This window comes from Gossypium raimondii, chromosome 13 (genome assembly GCF_025698545.1).
Source record: "Gossypium raimondii isolate GPD5lz chromosome 13, ASM2569854v1, whole genome shotgun sequence".
Lineage (NCBI taxonomy): Eukaryota > Viridiplantae > Streptophyta > Magnoliopsida > Malvales > Malvaceae > Gossypium > Gossypium raimondii.
The window spans coordinates 4,649,148-4,663,183 of NC_068577.1; the positions used below are offsets into that span (position 1 = coordinate 4,649,148).

Consider the following 14,036-nt stretch of genomic DNA (forward strand, 5'->3'; position numbering starts at 1 on the left):
CTATTTTAGAATTCTAATTTTTTTAGAAATTACCAATGAATTAAGAGAAATATTTAAATAGATTAATAATGTTGAACCTATCAAGATCTTATGAAAGTATCCTATGTCGGGTTTATGATTTATCTTACTTTAAAATTCTTGATCTAAGATTTAAATTAGTCAAAATCTTAAAATAATAAATCTTAAATAGCATTTATTAGCTTTCTTAAAAAATTCTAAAATAAAATATTTAGAAAGACCTACTCATTATTTACAATTCACCTTCAAAAATCTTTAGTTTTAATCTTAAATAAAGTCCTAAAAATATTTACATATTAACTTAAGATTCTAATCCCATACGATATTTAAAATTAATTTAAAACCCTAAAAATAGAAAAATGACCTAAAGTTCGTTCTTTTAAAACGAATAGTAATAAAATAAGAAAATTAATTAAATTGACTAAAGTTAATGAAAAGTTAAAATTCTTTCAAAATGACAATAATAAAACGAAAAATTAAATAAAAGAAATAAATAAGACATTAACATAATGATAATAATAATAATAACAATAATACACATTATTCATAATATAATAAAAGAATCAAAGTAACATAAATAAATAATATTAAAATGTATGTAAGGGAATGTGTAAAAAAATGGCATGAAAATAAATAAAACGAAATAAAAATAAATAAAAATTATACAAGTGTGAATAAATATAAAATATTAAAATAAAATGCATAATTAACATTAAATATATAATGTATAAATGCAAATGAAATGAAAGATATAAGTGTAAATTATTTAAAAAGATGAAAATAAAATGACATAACTTGATTTTAAGACTAAAAGATAAAAATGTGAAAGACAGAGAACTGATGTAGCAATTAATTCGCTTTTAATTTTTAAATTTTGAATTAAATCGAATGTTTAAATAAATAAAAGGGTTACTAGTGTAAATAGGTCAAAGAGTGAGGGCAGTGGTGTAAAAAATGAGATATTTTCTGTAAAATTAAAAAGTAAGGGGGTGAGAATAAATTACCCGTTTTTGGCACCTATAAATGAGAAAAAATTATTTATTCTTTCATTTTAACCTCAGTGTTTTTCAAAAAAAAAAAAAAAAACTCTTCTCTTTCTCTTTCAACTTCTATGTTGGCCATGGCTCCACCACTGGAGAACCCAACGGCTCTCCAGCCTCTGGTGGTGGAGCCGCCATGTATGGTGGCCGAATTTTTTTTTACAAAATCAAAGTTTTATTTAGAAAAAATCATTAATTTTCTTAAAAATCAAAACTTTATTTCGAAATAGTTAAAAAATCAAAAAATTATTTTAAAATTTTAAACTTTCCTCTAAAATGACTTAAAAACATATTTTTATTTTTCAAAATCTAAATTTTCTCCTTTTTTAAAAAATACTATTTTTCTTAAAATTAAAATTTTATTTTGAAGTAGTTGAAAAAAATCAAAACTTTTTTAAAAATTTAAACTTTTCTTTAAAATAACTAAAAAACAGATTTTTATTTTTCAAAATATAAACTTTCTCCTTTTGTTAAAAAACACTATTTTCTTAAAGATTAAAGCTTTTACTTTGAAATGATTGAAAAAAATCAAAACTTTATTTTAAAATTTTAAACTTTCTTTTAAACTAACTAAAAAAAGGAATTTTATTTGTTAAAATCTAAACTTTCTATTTTGCAGAAAAATTCAAAACTTTTTCCAAAATCAAGCCATTTAAAAAAAAACCCTTTATTTTAGAAAGGGAAGAGAAAAAACAAGATTTTTGGGGCTTCCTAGGGGAGGAGAACCGATATCCGGTGACGTCCCCTTTATCTAAATAGTTAAAAAAATCAAAAATTTATTTTAAAATTTTAAACTTTCCTCTAAAATGACTTAAAAAACATATTTTTATTTTCAAAATCTAAATTTTATCTTTTAAAAAACACTATTTTTCTTAAAATTAAAATTTTTATTTTGAAGTAGTTGAAAAAAATCAAAACTTTTTTAAAAATTTAAACTTTTCTTTAAAATAACTAAAAAATAGATTTTATTTTTCAAAATATAAACTCTCCTTTTGTTAAAAAAAATACTATTTTTCTTAAAGATTAAAGCTTTCACTTTGAAATGATTGAAAATAAAATCAAAACTTTATTTTAAAATTTTAAACTTTCTTTTAAAATAACTAAAAAAAAGGAATTTTATTTGTTAAAATCTAAATTTTCTATTTTGCAGAAAAAATTCAAAACATTTCCCAAAATCAAGCCATTTAAAAAAAAACCTTTATTTTAGAAAGGGGAGAGAAAAAACAAGATTTTTGGGGCTTCCTAGGGGAGGAGAACCAACGTCCGGTGACGTCCCCTTCATCGAAACCCAAAATCCGATCCCTCGTAACATGTCTATGGCAAAAAAAAAAAGATAGAATAAAAGAAAAAAAAAGAAATAGAATGTTTATAGTTGTTAAGACCAAAAATAATGAAAAGCCTCCTCTTTTTCATTTCATTTTTATATATTATCTTTTTTAATCTTGTTTATTTGTAAAAAATGATAATAATAATATTTATTAATAATAATAGTAATAGTGATGATAATAATAATAATTTGAGCCTTTGACAGACTCAAAAAGGAAAAAATAAAAAAATTAAAAAAAAATAAAAGTCTCAAATCTAAAATTGGGTAGGCTCCAAACGGCCCAAAAGAAAACAAAAAATTAATTGAGCCCTCAATCAAGCTCGGACAAAAAATGGGTGTCTACATCCATTATCCGACTTAAACTTTATTTTTGCGGTTCTAAACTCATTATCTACTTATTTTTTCCTCTTTTTGCGGATATTCATTATCTAAATGTTGGATAAAATGGAAAGGCACATTGTAAACTTTAGATACGATATTATTGAGAAAAACATAAATCGTAGAACAAATATGAAAAATATATATATAAAAAAGTAAAAAATCAAACTTTATTATGGCAGATATGCAAACAAATACAAAAATCTTACTGCCATTCATATCAAGAATGAAAGAATAAATAAAAAAATAAAGGAAAAAAAACTTGTGAATGCCTCTTAAACAAGTATTGCGATGATGATCCTCTAATCAAAGCTATAATTTAAAAAATGCTGCAGCCTGCAAGAATAAATTGCATCAACATAACCTCAGCTCATCAGTAATCAAAGCAATCAATCTCTCTCTCCTGCATATGAAAAAAAAGCATATTCAAACAATCAGTTAAGGAGAAGAACATTGCTCAAAGAAAAATCTTGTGATATTACAACTTTGGAACAGATATTCATAGGTTGTCTAGACGTGGTAAGCTGTTAATGGCAGTTATTACAACTTTTTCTGGTAATTCAGTTATGTTAAATTTGCATATTGCCTAGCTTCACAGTGACTAGCTTTTTAACAAAGTGCAGTAAAGCATCATAAAGAGATTACCTTTAATGATAAGTCTCGCTGTTTTTTAAGTAATTGAGTCCTTGCCTTGCTCAAGTGGGAATTGGGAGACATGGTCTTTTTCTGTAAGGGAGTGAAAGATTCAAAAAAACTAGTACAAAACTCATCTCTTCATTCATTGAATAATTGCAGAGGTGAATACATCAGAGTAATAACAATAATGAGACAACAAAAGTCACCTTTGCTAACTGCTTGTCTCTGGTTAGCAATGGTAGCAGAGAGCAATCATTGTGTCTAGCAACCATAGGTTGGAAAAGCGAAATAGTAACCTGTAAACCACCAAGAATTAGGATGATGGATATCAAAGCAAAAGCAGTATACATGCACATGGAGGTGTATGAACCATTCAAATGAAAACAAGTAAACTAACCTCTTCTCTTTCGGGCACATATAGTACATTGCCCCAAGCATTCCTTCTTTCCGGAAGGAAGTCGAAAACACTATGGAAGTTTTCATTTTCCTGTTCATGAAACAAATAAGTTAAAAGGATAAAAAGGGATGAATTTAAAATCATTAAACCTACCATCATATGCTTCACGAATCCATCATTTCCTAGAAAATGCTTCAGAAACTTTAGCTGCAACAGGAAACAAACAATTTAGCTTCTTTGCAACATACGCAGACAATAAAATAAATTATTAAACCAATTATCGAAGAAATTAAAAGGAAACTAAATACCTGTACTTTTTGAGACCATGTTGATAAAATGAGTTTCTGCCCACCTATTGTCACATGAGTATTTGCACATTTCTCATCCTGAAAGTTACTAAGACTATTATGACAGTTCAAGATACAATCTATTAAATATATGAATAAAACAAAGTCAAATCAGTACCTCTAGGAAATCTAAAGCAGCCGAGGCAGAATTGAACCCTGTTCTTGGATCTTGACTAGAAATTCTTTCATTGCCTGTTTCTGACAACCGGCTTCTGAGTTGCTTTATAATGTTGTCCTTAAGTTCTTTGTTTGAATCCTTGGTTTTACTTGAGAATTTCTCCAGACAGTTGGATTCAAATACTAAAGCAAGAGCCTCACATGCTGCTGCACATAGTGCTTCATCGTTACTGTCTAATATGTTGGAGAAGTATGTAATTGCCCTGCATCCAAATTTGCAGATCTATCAATGACATTTCAAGTTTGTTTGTAGATGGAAAAGAAAAAGAAAGACGATCACTATCTAGAGGTTGTAATTGTTAAAAATTTACAATAAATGAGACTTTTTAATTAAAAGGCTCACCCTTGCCAATTTTTGTGACTTAGCCTCCACCCATCAATGGTAGAAAGAAGAAAGGACCAAGCGGATATCATGGCAGTTAAAACGGCTGGTGAATCTTTCCTTTCAATCTGATGAGACATAGAAGGAAACCTATCCTTTTAGGCTCCAATTTACAGTTAACTAAGTTTAGGAATTGACTAAGAAAATTACAGAATATATAGATAAAAATATCAGTTAAAATTCATACACTAGAGTCAGTTCCAGGATTAATTAAGTCCCAAAGTAACTTCATTACTGATTCAGTCTCGTCCGAGTTGCTTGCACCGAAAAATGTAACAACAGTCAAGCAACCAAGAATCTGCGCAATACAAGAAACTTATAACAAAAGCCCGTGAAGCATAATCATGAAAGAGCTATCCAAAAAATCAAATTGCAATTAATTATCTTATCACCAGTGTTACCTCTAAGGTTTTAAGCTTGGGTTTTAGTCCTCCCTGGGAAAGTGCAGTCAGCACATCTTCATATGCTTCGTGCACCTTCTCAACTGAAGTAGTAATCATTGACAGCAATCCTACAAGAAGAATATGTACCAAAACCATAAGCTAAATTTTAAAGTTGAACAAAAAACATCTAATAATATTTGCACTTCATGAAGGATGAACCTACCAATAATATGTGCTGCTTGCTTCATCTCTGTAGGCGAACCCTTTTTAATGGAATGCAAGCATTGATACACTAGTGTTACAAAGCTGCAACAAGACGATTATAATTGTGAGCATTACCTGGTTAAAATGTATTATCAGAAAAGAAGATCAAATTTGCAAGTCTTAGAGACAATGGTTAGGTACTTCTTGAGAATGAAGTTCTGACTACTAAATTCTTTAATGTGAAGTTATTTATCATTTACACATTTATATAAAAACCCTGAAAAGGAAGTAATGCCTACTTCAGTTCTACAAAATTTTGCTCTATGTTGAGAGTTAACGCCTTGAGAATTGTTGAAAGTGCTTCCTCTCTCACCGATGCCCTGCGTTTTAGAAATAAACCAGAAATAGTTTTAAATCGAGTTGTGATGCAGTGTTAGTATCACGTTGAAACCATGTAAACAATTTGAATCTAATGAGTTACTAAAAGTAATTCCGAAACACCAATTTCAGACAAGAGACGTATGATATACCTTTTTCCTGACAAATCTATGAAGTAATCATGAAGAGTCTTGCGTGGACCCTGGAAATTGTGCAAATCACCTCTAGCATCATCATCATCATCAAGTAGAATGCCTCTTTTTGATCGTTGACCGCCTTTACCTACAATTAATGACATCGATAATATAAAATTGATTAAGATCAATGAAAAAAATTGTAAAACTAAACCATATATCCAATGCATATGCATAACTCTGCTATATGCCTATATATATATATATATATTCAATGCATAACTGTTTGACTTCATTCATTCAAACAACTAGCATTAGTTTTCAACATATTTTCACAAAATTTCCTTCTTACCACATTATCATATAATTTCATGGCAAACATTAACAACTCTCCCTCTAGATATACATATAATAAAACATAATTATCACTTATCACATTAATCAAAAACATAGGGTTCGGATGCTAGCCGCAGTATAGAAGCAATATTTGAAAACGAAATTTCATGAAACACCATCAAGATACATCTAAAAGCACAAATTACAATTGCAGGTTCATATTGCTTACAAGCTTCTGATTTGATGTATTCAGGAAAAAGCAAAGATAGCAATGACAGCTTTATGATGTTGGAAATCTATGAGAACTCCAAAAAGGATAATGAAACTTACTATTTCTCCTCTTGTCCATTATTTTCTTTGACTGAAAGAGATCAAGTAAAACCCCAAACTTTTACAATTGCTGCAAAGTAAACGTTAACTACTGCATAAACTCTAAACTTTTACTTATGCACTTCTGGAAAACTTCAAGTTCTGAAACAAATACGAAACCCAACCTCACTTTTATACTTAGCTGCAGAAGTTAACCACCGACTTAAGAATCCTTTTTGCCAAAGGTATTAAGTGTTCTAATATATATCTATCACTACAAATAACCATTCAATTAAAAAAAAATCAGTTTTTTAATCAGTTTTTAGTTTTAATTTATTTATAAAATCTTTAAGTTTTTTTTTTCCTTTTTGCCAAAAGTATTTAAGAGTTTTAATAAATATCTATCACTACAAATAACCATTCAATGCAAAAAAATCACTTTTTAGTTTTAATTTATTTATAAAATCTTTTATAAGATTCTTTTCCTTTTGCCAAAGGTATTTAAGAGTTGCAATAAATATCTATCACTACAAATAACCATTTAATTAAAAAATCACTTTTTAGTTTTAATTTCTTTATGAATAATAAATTATGATTTTTTACTCAAAGTGGGTAGGATGAATTATAATTCGATGAATGCAGAAGACAACGAAAATTGCAATAGAAAATTGTATACTCTCCAATCAAAGAAGCTGAAAAATCTATGAAAAAACTCGAGAAAGATTTAATGAAACTTACGCTTTCTCCTCTTGTCCATGCTTTTTAGGGAAAAAAAAACATTCAACTTCTGAATGAAATAGGACTCCCAAACTTTTCTGTTAGCTGGAAAGATAGTTACTGCCTTGATGAAGCTCTAAACCAATAAACCCAGAAAGCCATTTTTTATTTGTAACCTAATTGCCCACTTTATCACCAAAGTCAAGTCTCCATCTTTCTATCACTTTCATCTCGGTTGTGAATCTGAGATCGTAAGCTCTTTTGATCTTCTTCTCGAATTGTAATGTGATTTTTTTTCTCTCGTGATTGTAATCTTGTCGTTGAGTAAGGTGGAATTTTAGATCATCCACCTTCCTGCCCGCTTAGTTGTGTTTTTTTCTAGACAATGTTCATGAGATGTTCGGCAAAATGCTTCTAAGGAAGATTGCAGCCTATGTTGGGGATTGTTCTACTGTAGAATAACGTTGGTTAAAGGGTATCGACGGGGGCTATATCTCAACATATTGGACCCTGGATTTTAGGTAACTGGTTTTAAAAAGGCTGCTCCTAAGTCAAAATCAACTGCAAATATTATAGTCTTATTATGCATAATTGTTATCCGTGGATTTATTCTGGTTATAGAAACCTAATTTTCGAGTCTTTTAGACAAAAAAAATATAGACGTTTCATATATAATAATAATTACAATTATTCACTATCCAAATAGAAAGTGATATAATTTAATGAAGGTTTATTGGACTTCAGTTATTACATGAAGTATGGCTCAAATATGTGTAAACACTCTAATAACTCGTTTTCAATTGATGGTGGGTTGATTAGTAATTAAGACTATTGTGTAAAAGCTATATATTAGGGTTATGGTCTTAAATTATACATACATAACTTTTTTTAATATCTCATCTTAAAAAGAGAGAGACGCAATATGTGTGTTTATTTGAAAGATCAAAACCACAAAATCGTAAGATTTCAGTGGATTCAGGTACGGCTTTACACCTAGTTTTATTCTTGAAGATTTGACATGACAGATCTCGATTTATTAAGTTTTGTATTAAAATTTTGGTTTTAACAAGTGGTATTAGAGTCTTGTTATGTCGAATCATTAAGAATAAATTATTTGTTATTATGGATTAATTCGTTCATAAAATTTTATGAATTTGATACAAGTATTTGATGTTTTGGTCGTACACATACTAAATCTTTTGGATTTATATAGAAAGAATTAGGGTTTTAATTTTAAATTTTGGTATTTTTCCATGGGCATAAGCATTTTTATTTTTAATTTTCATGTTAAATTTTGAGTTAAAATTTCATCTATTTCTCTAAATTTATATAAAATACAGAAAACACCTGTAATATGTTTGTGGTTAAAAAGGAAAATTATAAAGTTTTAAGGACATCATATTTCCCTATTTAATCATATTCATAGGGTTTACACCGATAACAGGAGGGAAAAAACTACAGAATATGACAAGAAATATAGACTTGTCAAATCTATAAATTGATTTGATACAAACTCCAAAATAATGTGGTAGTTGTTTTTTTGCTTCTTTTATGTCTTTGGAACCTTCCATTTGACACCATAATCAAGATAGATACAAATGCTATCAGCAATTAAAATTCTATTCCATTATAAATATTAATAATTTGAACTCACTACAGTCCAATTATAATTCAAAGTTTTTTTAGAGAGATTAAATATAAAATTTTTATTTAACCAATAACTAAAAATGTTTAAATTGAATGGTTGAATTTAATTAGATTCGTCCATGTGTCGGGTCTTAATAAAATTTTAGCCTCGTTTGATAGGTCGGGTTTAACCTAAAAATGAGCTTAATTTTTTTCCATGCTCAACTCAGATTATAGATGTTAAACTTGAGTCTAGCCCAACTCGACCCAACTCGTATTAATTTTTTTATATAAAATAAGGACATACTACTAAAATAGTCACTTATGTTTGACATCTTACGTTATTGTGTTATAACATTTTAGTCACTGAGCGTTAACTGCTGTTAACGGTGTAACAGTAAGCTGATGTGGCGTGTTAAATCATCATTTCAAGTAAAAATTTTAGGTTAAATTATACAATTGGTTCCTATATTTTTATTTCGTTTTGAGTAATTTAATTTTTTACTTTTACGTTAAAATAGATGGAGAAGAGAGGAAAATAGAGGGAGAGAAGTAGAAAATAATGGAATGGAAGATAAAGAAAAAATAAAGGAAAGTTAAAAGAACATAAAAGAAAAAATAAATTGCTCAAAAAGAAAAAATATGGGGACCAATTGTATAATTTAACCTAAATTTTTTGTTTGAAATGATAATTTAAATTGTCACGTCAGCTTACTGTTACACGTTTAACGGCAATTAACGGCTCAGTGACTAAAATGTTACAACATGTTAACGTAAGTTACTAAAATGTAACGTTTCAAATATAAGCAACTAAAATGTAAAACAAAAGTGACTATTTTGGTAATTTACCCTATAAAACAAATTTAAAAAATATAATATATCAAATATAGTAACAACATTAAAACAAATATTTCCCAATAATTTGAAAATACATTAAAAAGATTGAAACAAATATTTCTCAACAAATTTTAAAAAGACATGTATCCGGGTTTGGACAAAAAAAGTTTACTTTACAAAATGGGCTTGGGCTTTATTTTTGTCCAAGCCCATAGTTTAGACCTATATTTTTGTCAAAACCCTCCCGTTTTTGAGCTAGCCTTCAAGCCGTGCGGTCCATATACAACTTTACATTTAATCAAGAGACATCAAGCCCCTCTTTACCTTTGTTGAACTCACCCTCCCTAAACCCTATAATTCAAACTGAAAATAAACTTAAATTAAAAATAACTCGAATGATAAAATTGTAAATAATTCGACTTTAAAACGGTTAACTAAACTTAAAACGGCTCAAACAAAAGAAATATCTAAACCTAAAATAATTTAAAATTTTTAAAATTAAAATTAAATTAATTCAAATTCATTCAAACCCAAAATCAAACTCAATTCAACAATTAAGATATTAGCTAACATAAGAGTTGTAATTATCTCTTCAATCCCCCCCGGCCTCCTTGCAATTGACCAAATAACTAAAATTAGCTTCCAAGAACAAGAAGCGCATTGTTTTGGAATGGGAACTAATGATGAGACTTGCCGCGTAGAGCCGCCCCATTGCCCATGAAGATGAAATCAGTCTTTCAAAACATATCCACAATGCCACTTTCGAACCAAATCTGCTCAGCTGTCCCCAACTTCCTACGATTTGACACATTCAAGAAAAAAGAAACATTATTTCCTTAATATTCTCAACGTTTTCCGGAATTTCAAACTACGATTGGTCTATCCCCTCGCTCCTTCATTGATTTTTTCAAACGAAAAATTTAACCATTAAAAGCTGATTATATTACATTGAATTAATTAAATATATACATATTTAAGGTTAACTTCAAGTAGCTGGCAAAAGTCTTGATCTAAGGGTGTTTAAACAGTTAATTGAATTAAATCAGTATTAATTGAATTAATTAAACTGTATATCCTTTAATTGTGAACTGAATTGAATTTTTTAAAAGATTAACCGAATCGAAATATTTTAGACCGAATTAAACAAAATTTATATATTTTTATTTTTGGTTAAAACAAGTATAAAACATATAAAAAATACATTGATAATGTTTATTTATCTTGAAAGTTAACCAAATTAATTAACCGAAATTTTAAGTTTTGAAACACTACATAATTAAGTTGGGTTAATTCAATTCATTTGGTCAGTTCGGTTAGTAATCGAATTAACTGATAACCCAACTTCTAAAAAATCATTAACCAACATTCAACCGAATTAGATCGATTAACCAACCAATTAACCGAATTAAATCGGTTAATTCAGTTTTAACCGAAATTTGAACACCCCTACCTCGGTCCCCTAAAAAATGTAAAATTTCACTTTACCCTTTAAATTTTACAAAACTTTAATTTAATAAAAAGTAAATTACACTTTAGCCTCCTAAAAGTAATAAAATTTTGATTTAATTATTTAAAATTATATATACAAACTATTAATACCTCTTATAAGAATATACAACTTAATTTTACCCATTTTTTTTTTTCTGAAATTCACATTTACTTCACCACGAGATCATCATCTATATCTGGGGGGGGGGGGGGGAAATCCTATATTGATAAGAACATAATCCATTGATTAATAGCTAGTGTATGTGTGTGTGTTTTTTTTTAAATATTTTTTATATAGATAAGTATAACCTAACTACCAAAACAAAATGAAAATGAAAGCATCGGTCCATAAAATTTTGACAATGTCCTTAACACACGTATTCAATACCCTTACCATCTCCTCCATTAATGTCAACTTTCTCAACAACGACAACCTTTTGCTATAAATATATCTTCTTCCATTTTATTGCATTTCATACACATTTAGAAGGAAATTAAAAGAGTTGATAAAGTAGTATCCATGGAAGGTTTAATCCCTTGTTTGATCCATGCCATGAAGAAGCAAAAACCCAGCAACCGTTACCGATCCATGTCCGTTGGGTCTAGCCGTGGTTACCATTTGTTGATGGAACAGTCACCGGCGGAATCCGTCGAGGGGTCGTCGCATAGGCGGACGAGGTCGGAGTTTCAGCCACCAACGACGGTGGAGTTTGTTGAGCAAAGGTCTGGTCTTGGTTTGGTTAGCTCAAAGGGCGACAACTCTAGTTCTTATTTAAACTACCCTTCTTCAATGGCTGGAAGCTCGAAAGCTGGTTCTTATTACCGGCAAAACTCGAAGGTGAATAACGTTCGGATTTCTGATATTCGACCACGACGATGATCATCTGTTTATGTTTTCTTTATTTAGAATATGAAGAAAAAAAACTGTTTGGTGTTGAAGATTTGTTTGTTGCTTTTGTTTTGATCATCGGAAAATTGATGATTTTCGTATTTAATTGTAAATTTAAACAGTTTTACATTGCTGTGATTAGTGATTAATGTATGGTTTTGATTTTTGTGTGTGTTTGGTGATTAATTTTCATATTCTAGGGGTTTTTGGAATTTGTAAATTGGATAAACTATTAAAATAATCAATTTTGTTTGACTTAGGTTACATTTTAGTCATTTATGTTTAAAAGGTTACATTTTAGCCACTTATATTATTTATATTGTTGTAATATTTTAGTCATTGAGCCGTTAATAGTGTAACGGTAAATTGACATGACTCGTTAAATCATCATTTCAAACGAAAATTTTAGCTTAAATTCTATAACTGGTCCCTATATTTTTTCAGTTTGAGCAATTTAATTTTTTTCTTTTATGTTCCTTTAATTTTTTTTCCATTCTCTTCTGCTTCTCCCTCTGTTTTCCTCCCTTCTTCATTTCTTTTAACATGGTTTTTCTATATTTTTCATTTGTTAAAACTAGTCCACAAGCTCGCCTCACTCTAAAAACATAAAAGTATAGGGACTAGTTTTAACAAAAATTACGTTAAAAGAAATGGAGAAGGAAGAAAAATAGAGGGAGAAGCAGAAGAGAATGGAAAATAAAGAAAAAAAAAAGAAGGAAAGTTAAAAGATCACATAAAAGAAAAAAATTAAATGGTTCAAAACGAAAAAATATGGGGACCAATTGTATAAATTAACCAAACTTTTTTATTTAAAATAATGATTTAACTTGCTACATCAGCTTACCGTTACACCGTTAACGGAAATTAACGGCTCAGTCACTAAAATGTTACAACGTGATAACGTAACATTTCAAACATAAGTGACTAAAATATAACTTGAGATAAACAAATGTGACTATGTTAATAGTTTACCCTAAACTTTTCAAGTAAATAAAAAAATCAATTAACTGGTATTTTTTTTGGACAAAATTTTATTTTAAATTAATTTTATTATTTTAAATATAAAATACATTTTTACATCATAAAAAATATAGAATAAATAAAAATAAAAAGCGTTTGAATTCAATAACAACACCCCACGATGGTGTTTTGTCAAAAAGCAAGTGTGAAACCACTAGTAGCTTTGGCATAAACGCGTTGAAAATAAAGGAAAGTAATCTACTGCAACTACACCTTTATATTAATTCCAGTTATGAAATTTTCCATTTTTTTAATTTAAATTAAGATAATTCGAGTTGTTTTTTAATTTTAGAAAGAGAAAATTGACTCTATAAAAATTAATCTGCGAAATGTTATCTACTTGAAATCAACCGTTAGCTTAAGTGATAGCATGCTAAGAGTTGTCATTCAACAAATATTGAGATTTTTTTAGTAGGTGGTTATGGATATTTATATTGCCCACATTCTTAGATACTTGATGAAATACTCTCATTATGTGGACTTGTTATTTTCTTCATCAGAGGTAAATATCATCTCTTTAAATATTCATTGATTTTCGACAGATAATATTTTGCAGACTTCTTTTAACAAAATTGATCTCCCCTTAATAGGCTCAATTAATTCGAGTTTGGTGATTTTTTATTTTTTTGGGATCAAAATTAGAGGAATCAATAAGTTGAAACAAAATTTGGTTTGACATAAACTTATCAAAGGCTCAAAGCTCCCCCTTAACAACCTTGTCTGGCTTTATATGGCGAAATTTTTCCACCAAATTGTTTGACCCAATAATTATGTATAGAAATTTTTCTGAACATCATATTATTAAATTAATTATAATATTTAATTTATAATTATTAGTTAAAAATTAAATAAAATAAAATTTGTGATAATTACACATTTAAAAATAATTAGAATTTAAATTACAATTATTAGTTGAAAAATTGTGCTAATTTTAAAATAAAATTATTGCTTGAATAAAATTATAAGTATCTTAATTATCACTTAATTGATACTAGAGTTATTAATTATGTTAA

At 28.4% G+C, this 14,036-nt stretch overlaps 2 protein-coding genes across 6 annotated transcripts; one reads left to right on the forward strand and one right to left on the reverse strand.

Moving 5' to 3' along the window:
* Window positions 1-2,885: 2,885 nt before the first annotated feature.
* Window positions 2,886-7,762, reverse strand: LOC105782947 (uncharacterized). 5 transcript variants are annotated; one of them, XM_052625962.1, is made up of 15 exons: window positions 7,185-7,762; window positions 6,468-6,498; window positions 5,820-5,949; window positions 5,589-5,669; window positions 5,309-5,391; window positions 5,104-5,213; window positions 4,890-5,000; window positions 4,664-4,770; window positions 4,262-4,523; window positions 4,105-4,182; window positions 3,950-4,003; window positions 3,797-3,886; window positions 3,606-3,695; window positions 3,409-3,489; window positions 2,886-3,166 (listed from the first exon to the last, which is right to left on the reverse strand). In XM_052625962.1, the coding sequence occupies exons 2-15, from the start codon at window positions 6,484-6,486 to the stop codon at window positions 3,137-3,139; spliced, it is 1,326 nt and encodes a 441-aa protein (XP_052481922.1). In that variant the 5' UTR covers window positions 6,487-6,498; window positions 7,185-7,762; the 3' UTR covers window positions 2,886-3,136. The 5 variants fall into 5 exon arrangements, with proteins under 5 accessions (XP_052481922.1, XP_052481919.1, XP_052481921.1 ...); XM_052625959.1 differs by having other exon boundaries at window positions 6,468-6,537; window positions 7,185-7,761; XM_052625961.1 differs by having other exon boundaries at window positions 6,468-6,608; window positions 7,185-7,761.
* A 3,722-nt stretch (window positions 7,763-11,484) lies between these two features.
* LOC105782950 (uncharacterized) lies at window positions 11,485-12,189 on the forward strand. The gene has a single exon (XM_012608071.2). The coding sequence runs from the start codon at window positions 11,635-11,637 to the stop codon at window positions 11,992-11,994; it is 360 nt and encodes a 119-aa protein (XP_012463525.1). The 5' UTR covers window positions 11,485-11,634; the 3' UTR covers window positions 11,995-12,189.
* The last annotated feature ends 1,847 nt before the right edge of the window (window positions 12,190-14,036 follow it).

Coding starts and splice junctions, on each gene's coding strand:
- LOC105782947 (XM_052625962.1), bottom strand. Junction 5,392..5,588: donor CAAAATTTTGTAGAACTGAA/GTAGGCATTACT, acceptor GTCTTGTTGCAG/CTTTGTAACACTAGTGTATC. Junction 3,696..3,796: donor ATGTGCCCGAAAGAGAAGAG/GTTAGTTTACTT, acceptor GGTGGTTTACAG/GTTACTATTTCGCTTTTCCA.
- LOC105782950 (XM_012608071.2), top strand. CDS start 11,635: ATGGAAGGTTTAATCCCTTGTTTGATCCATGCCATGAAGAAGCAAAAA.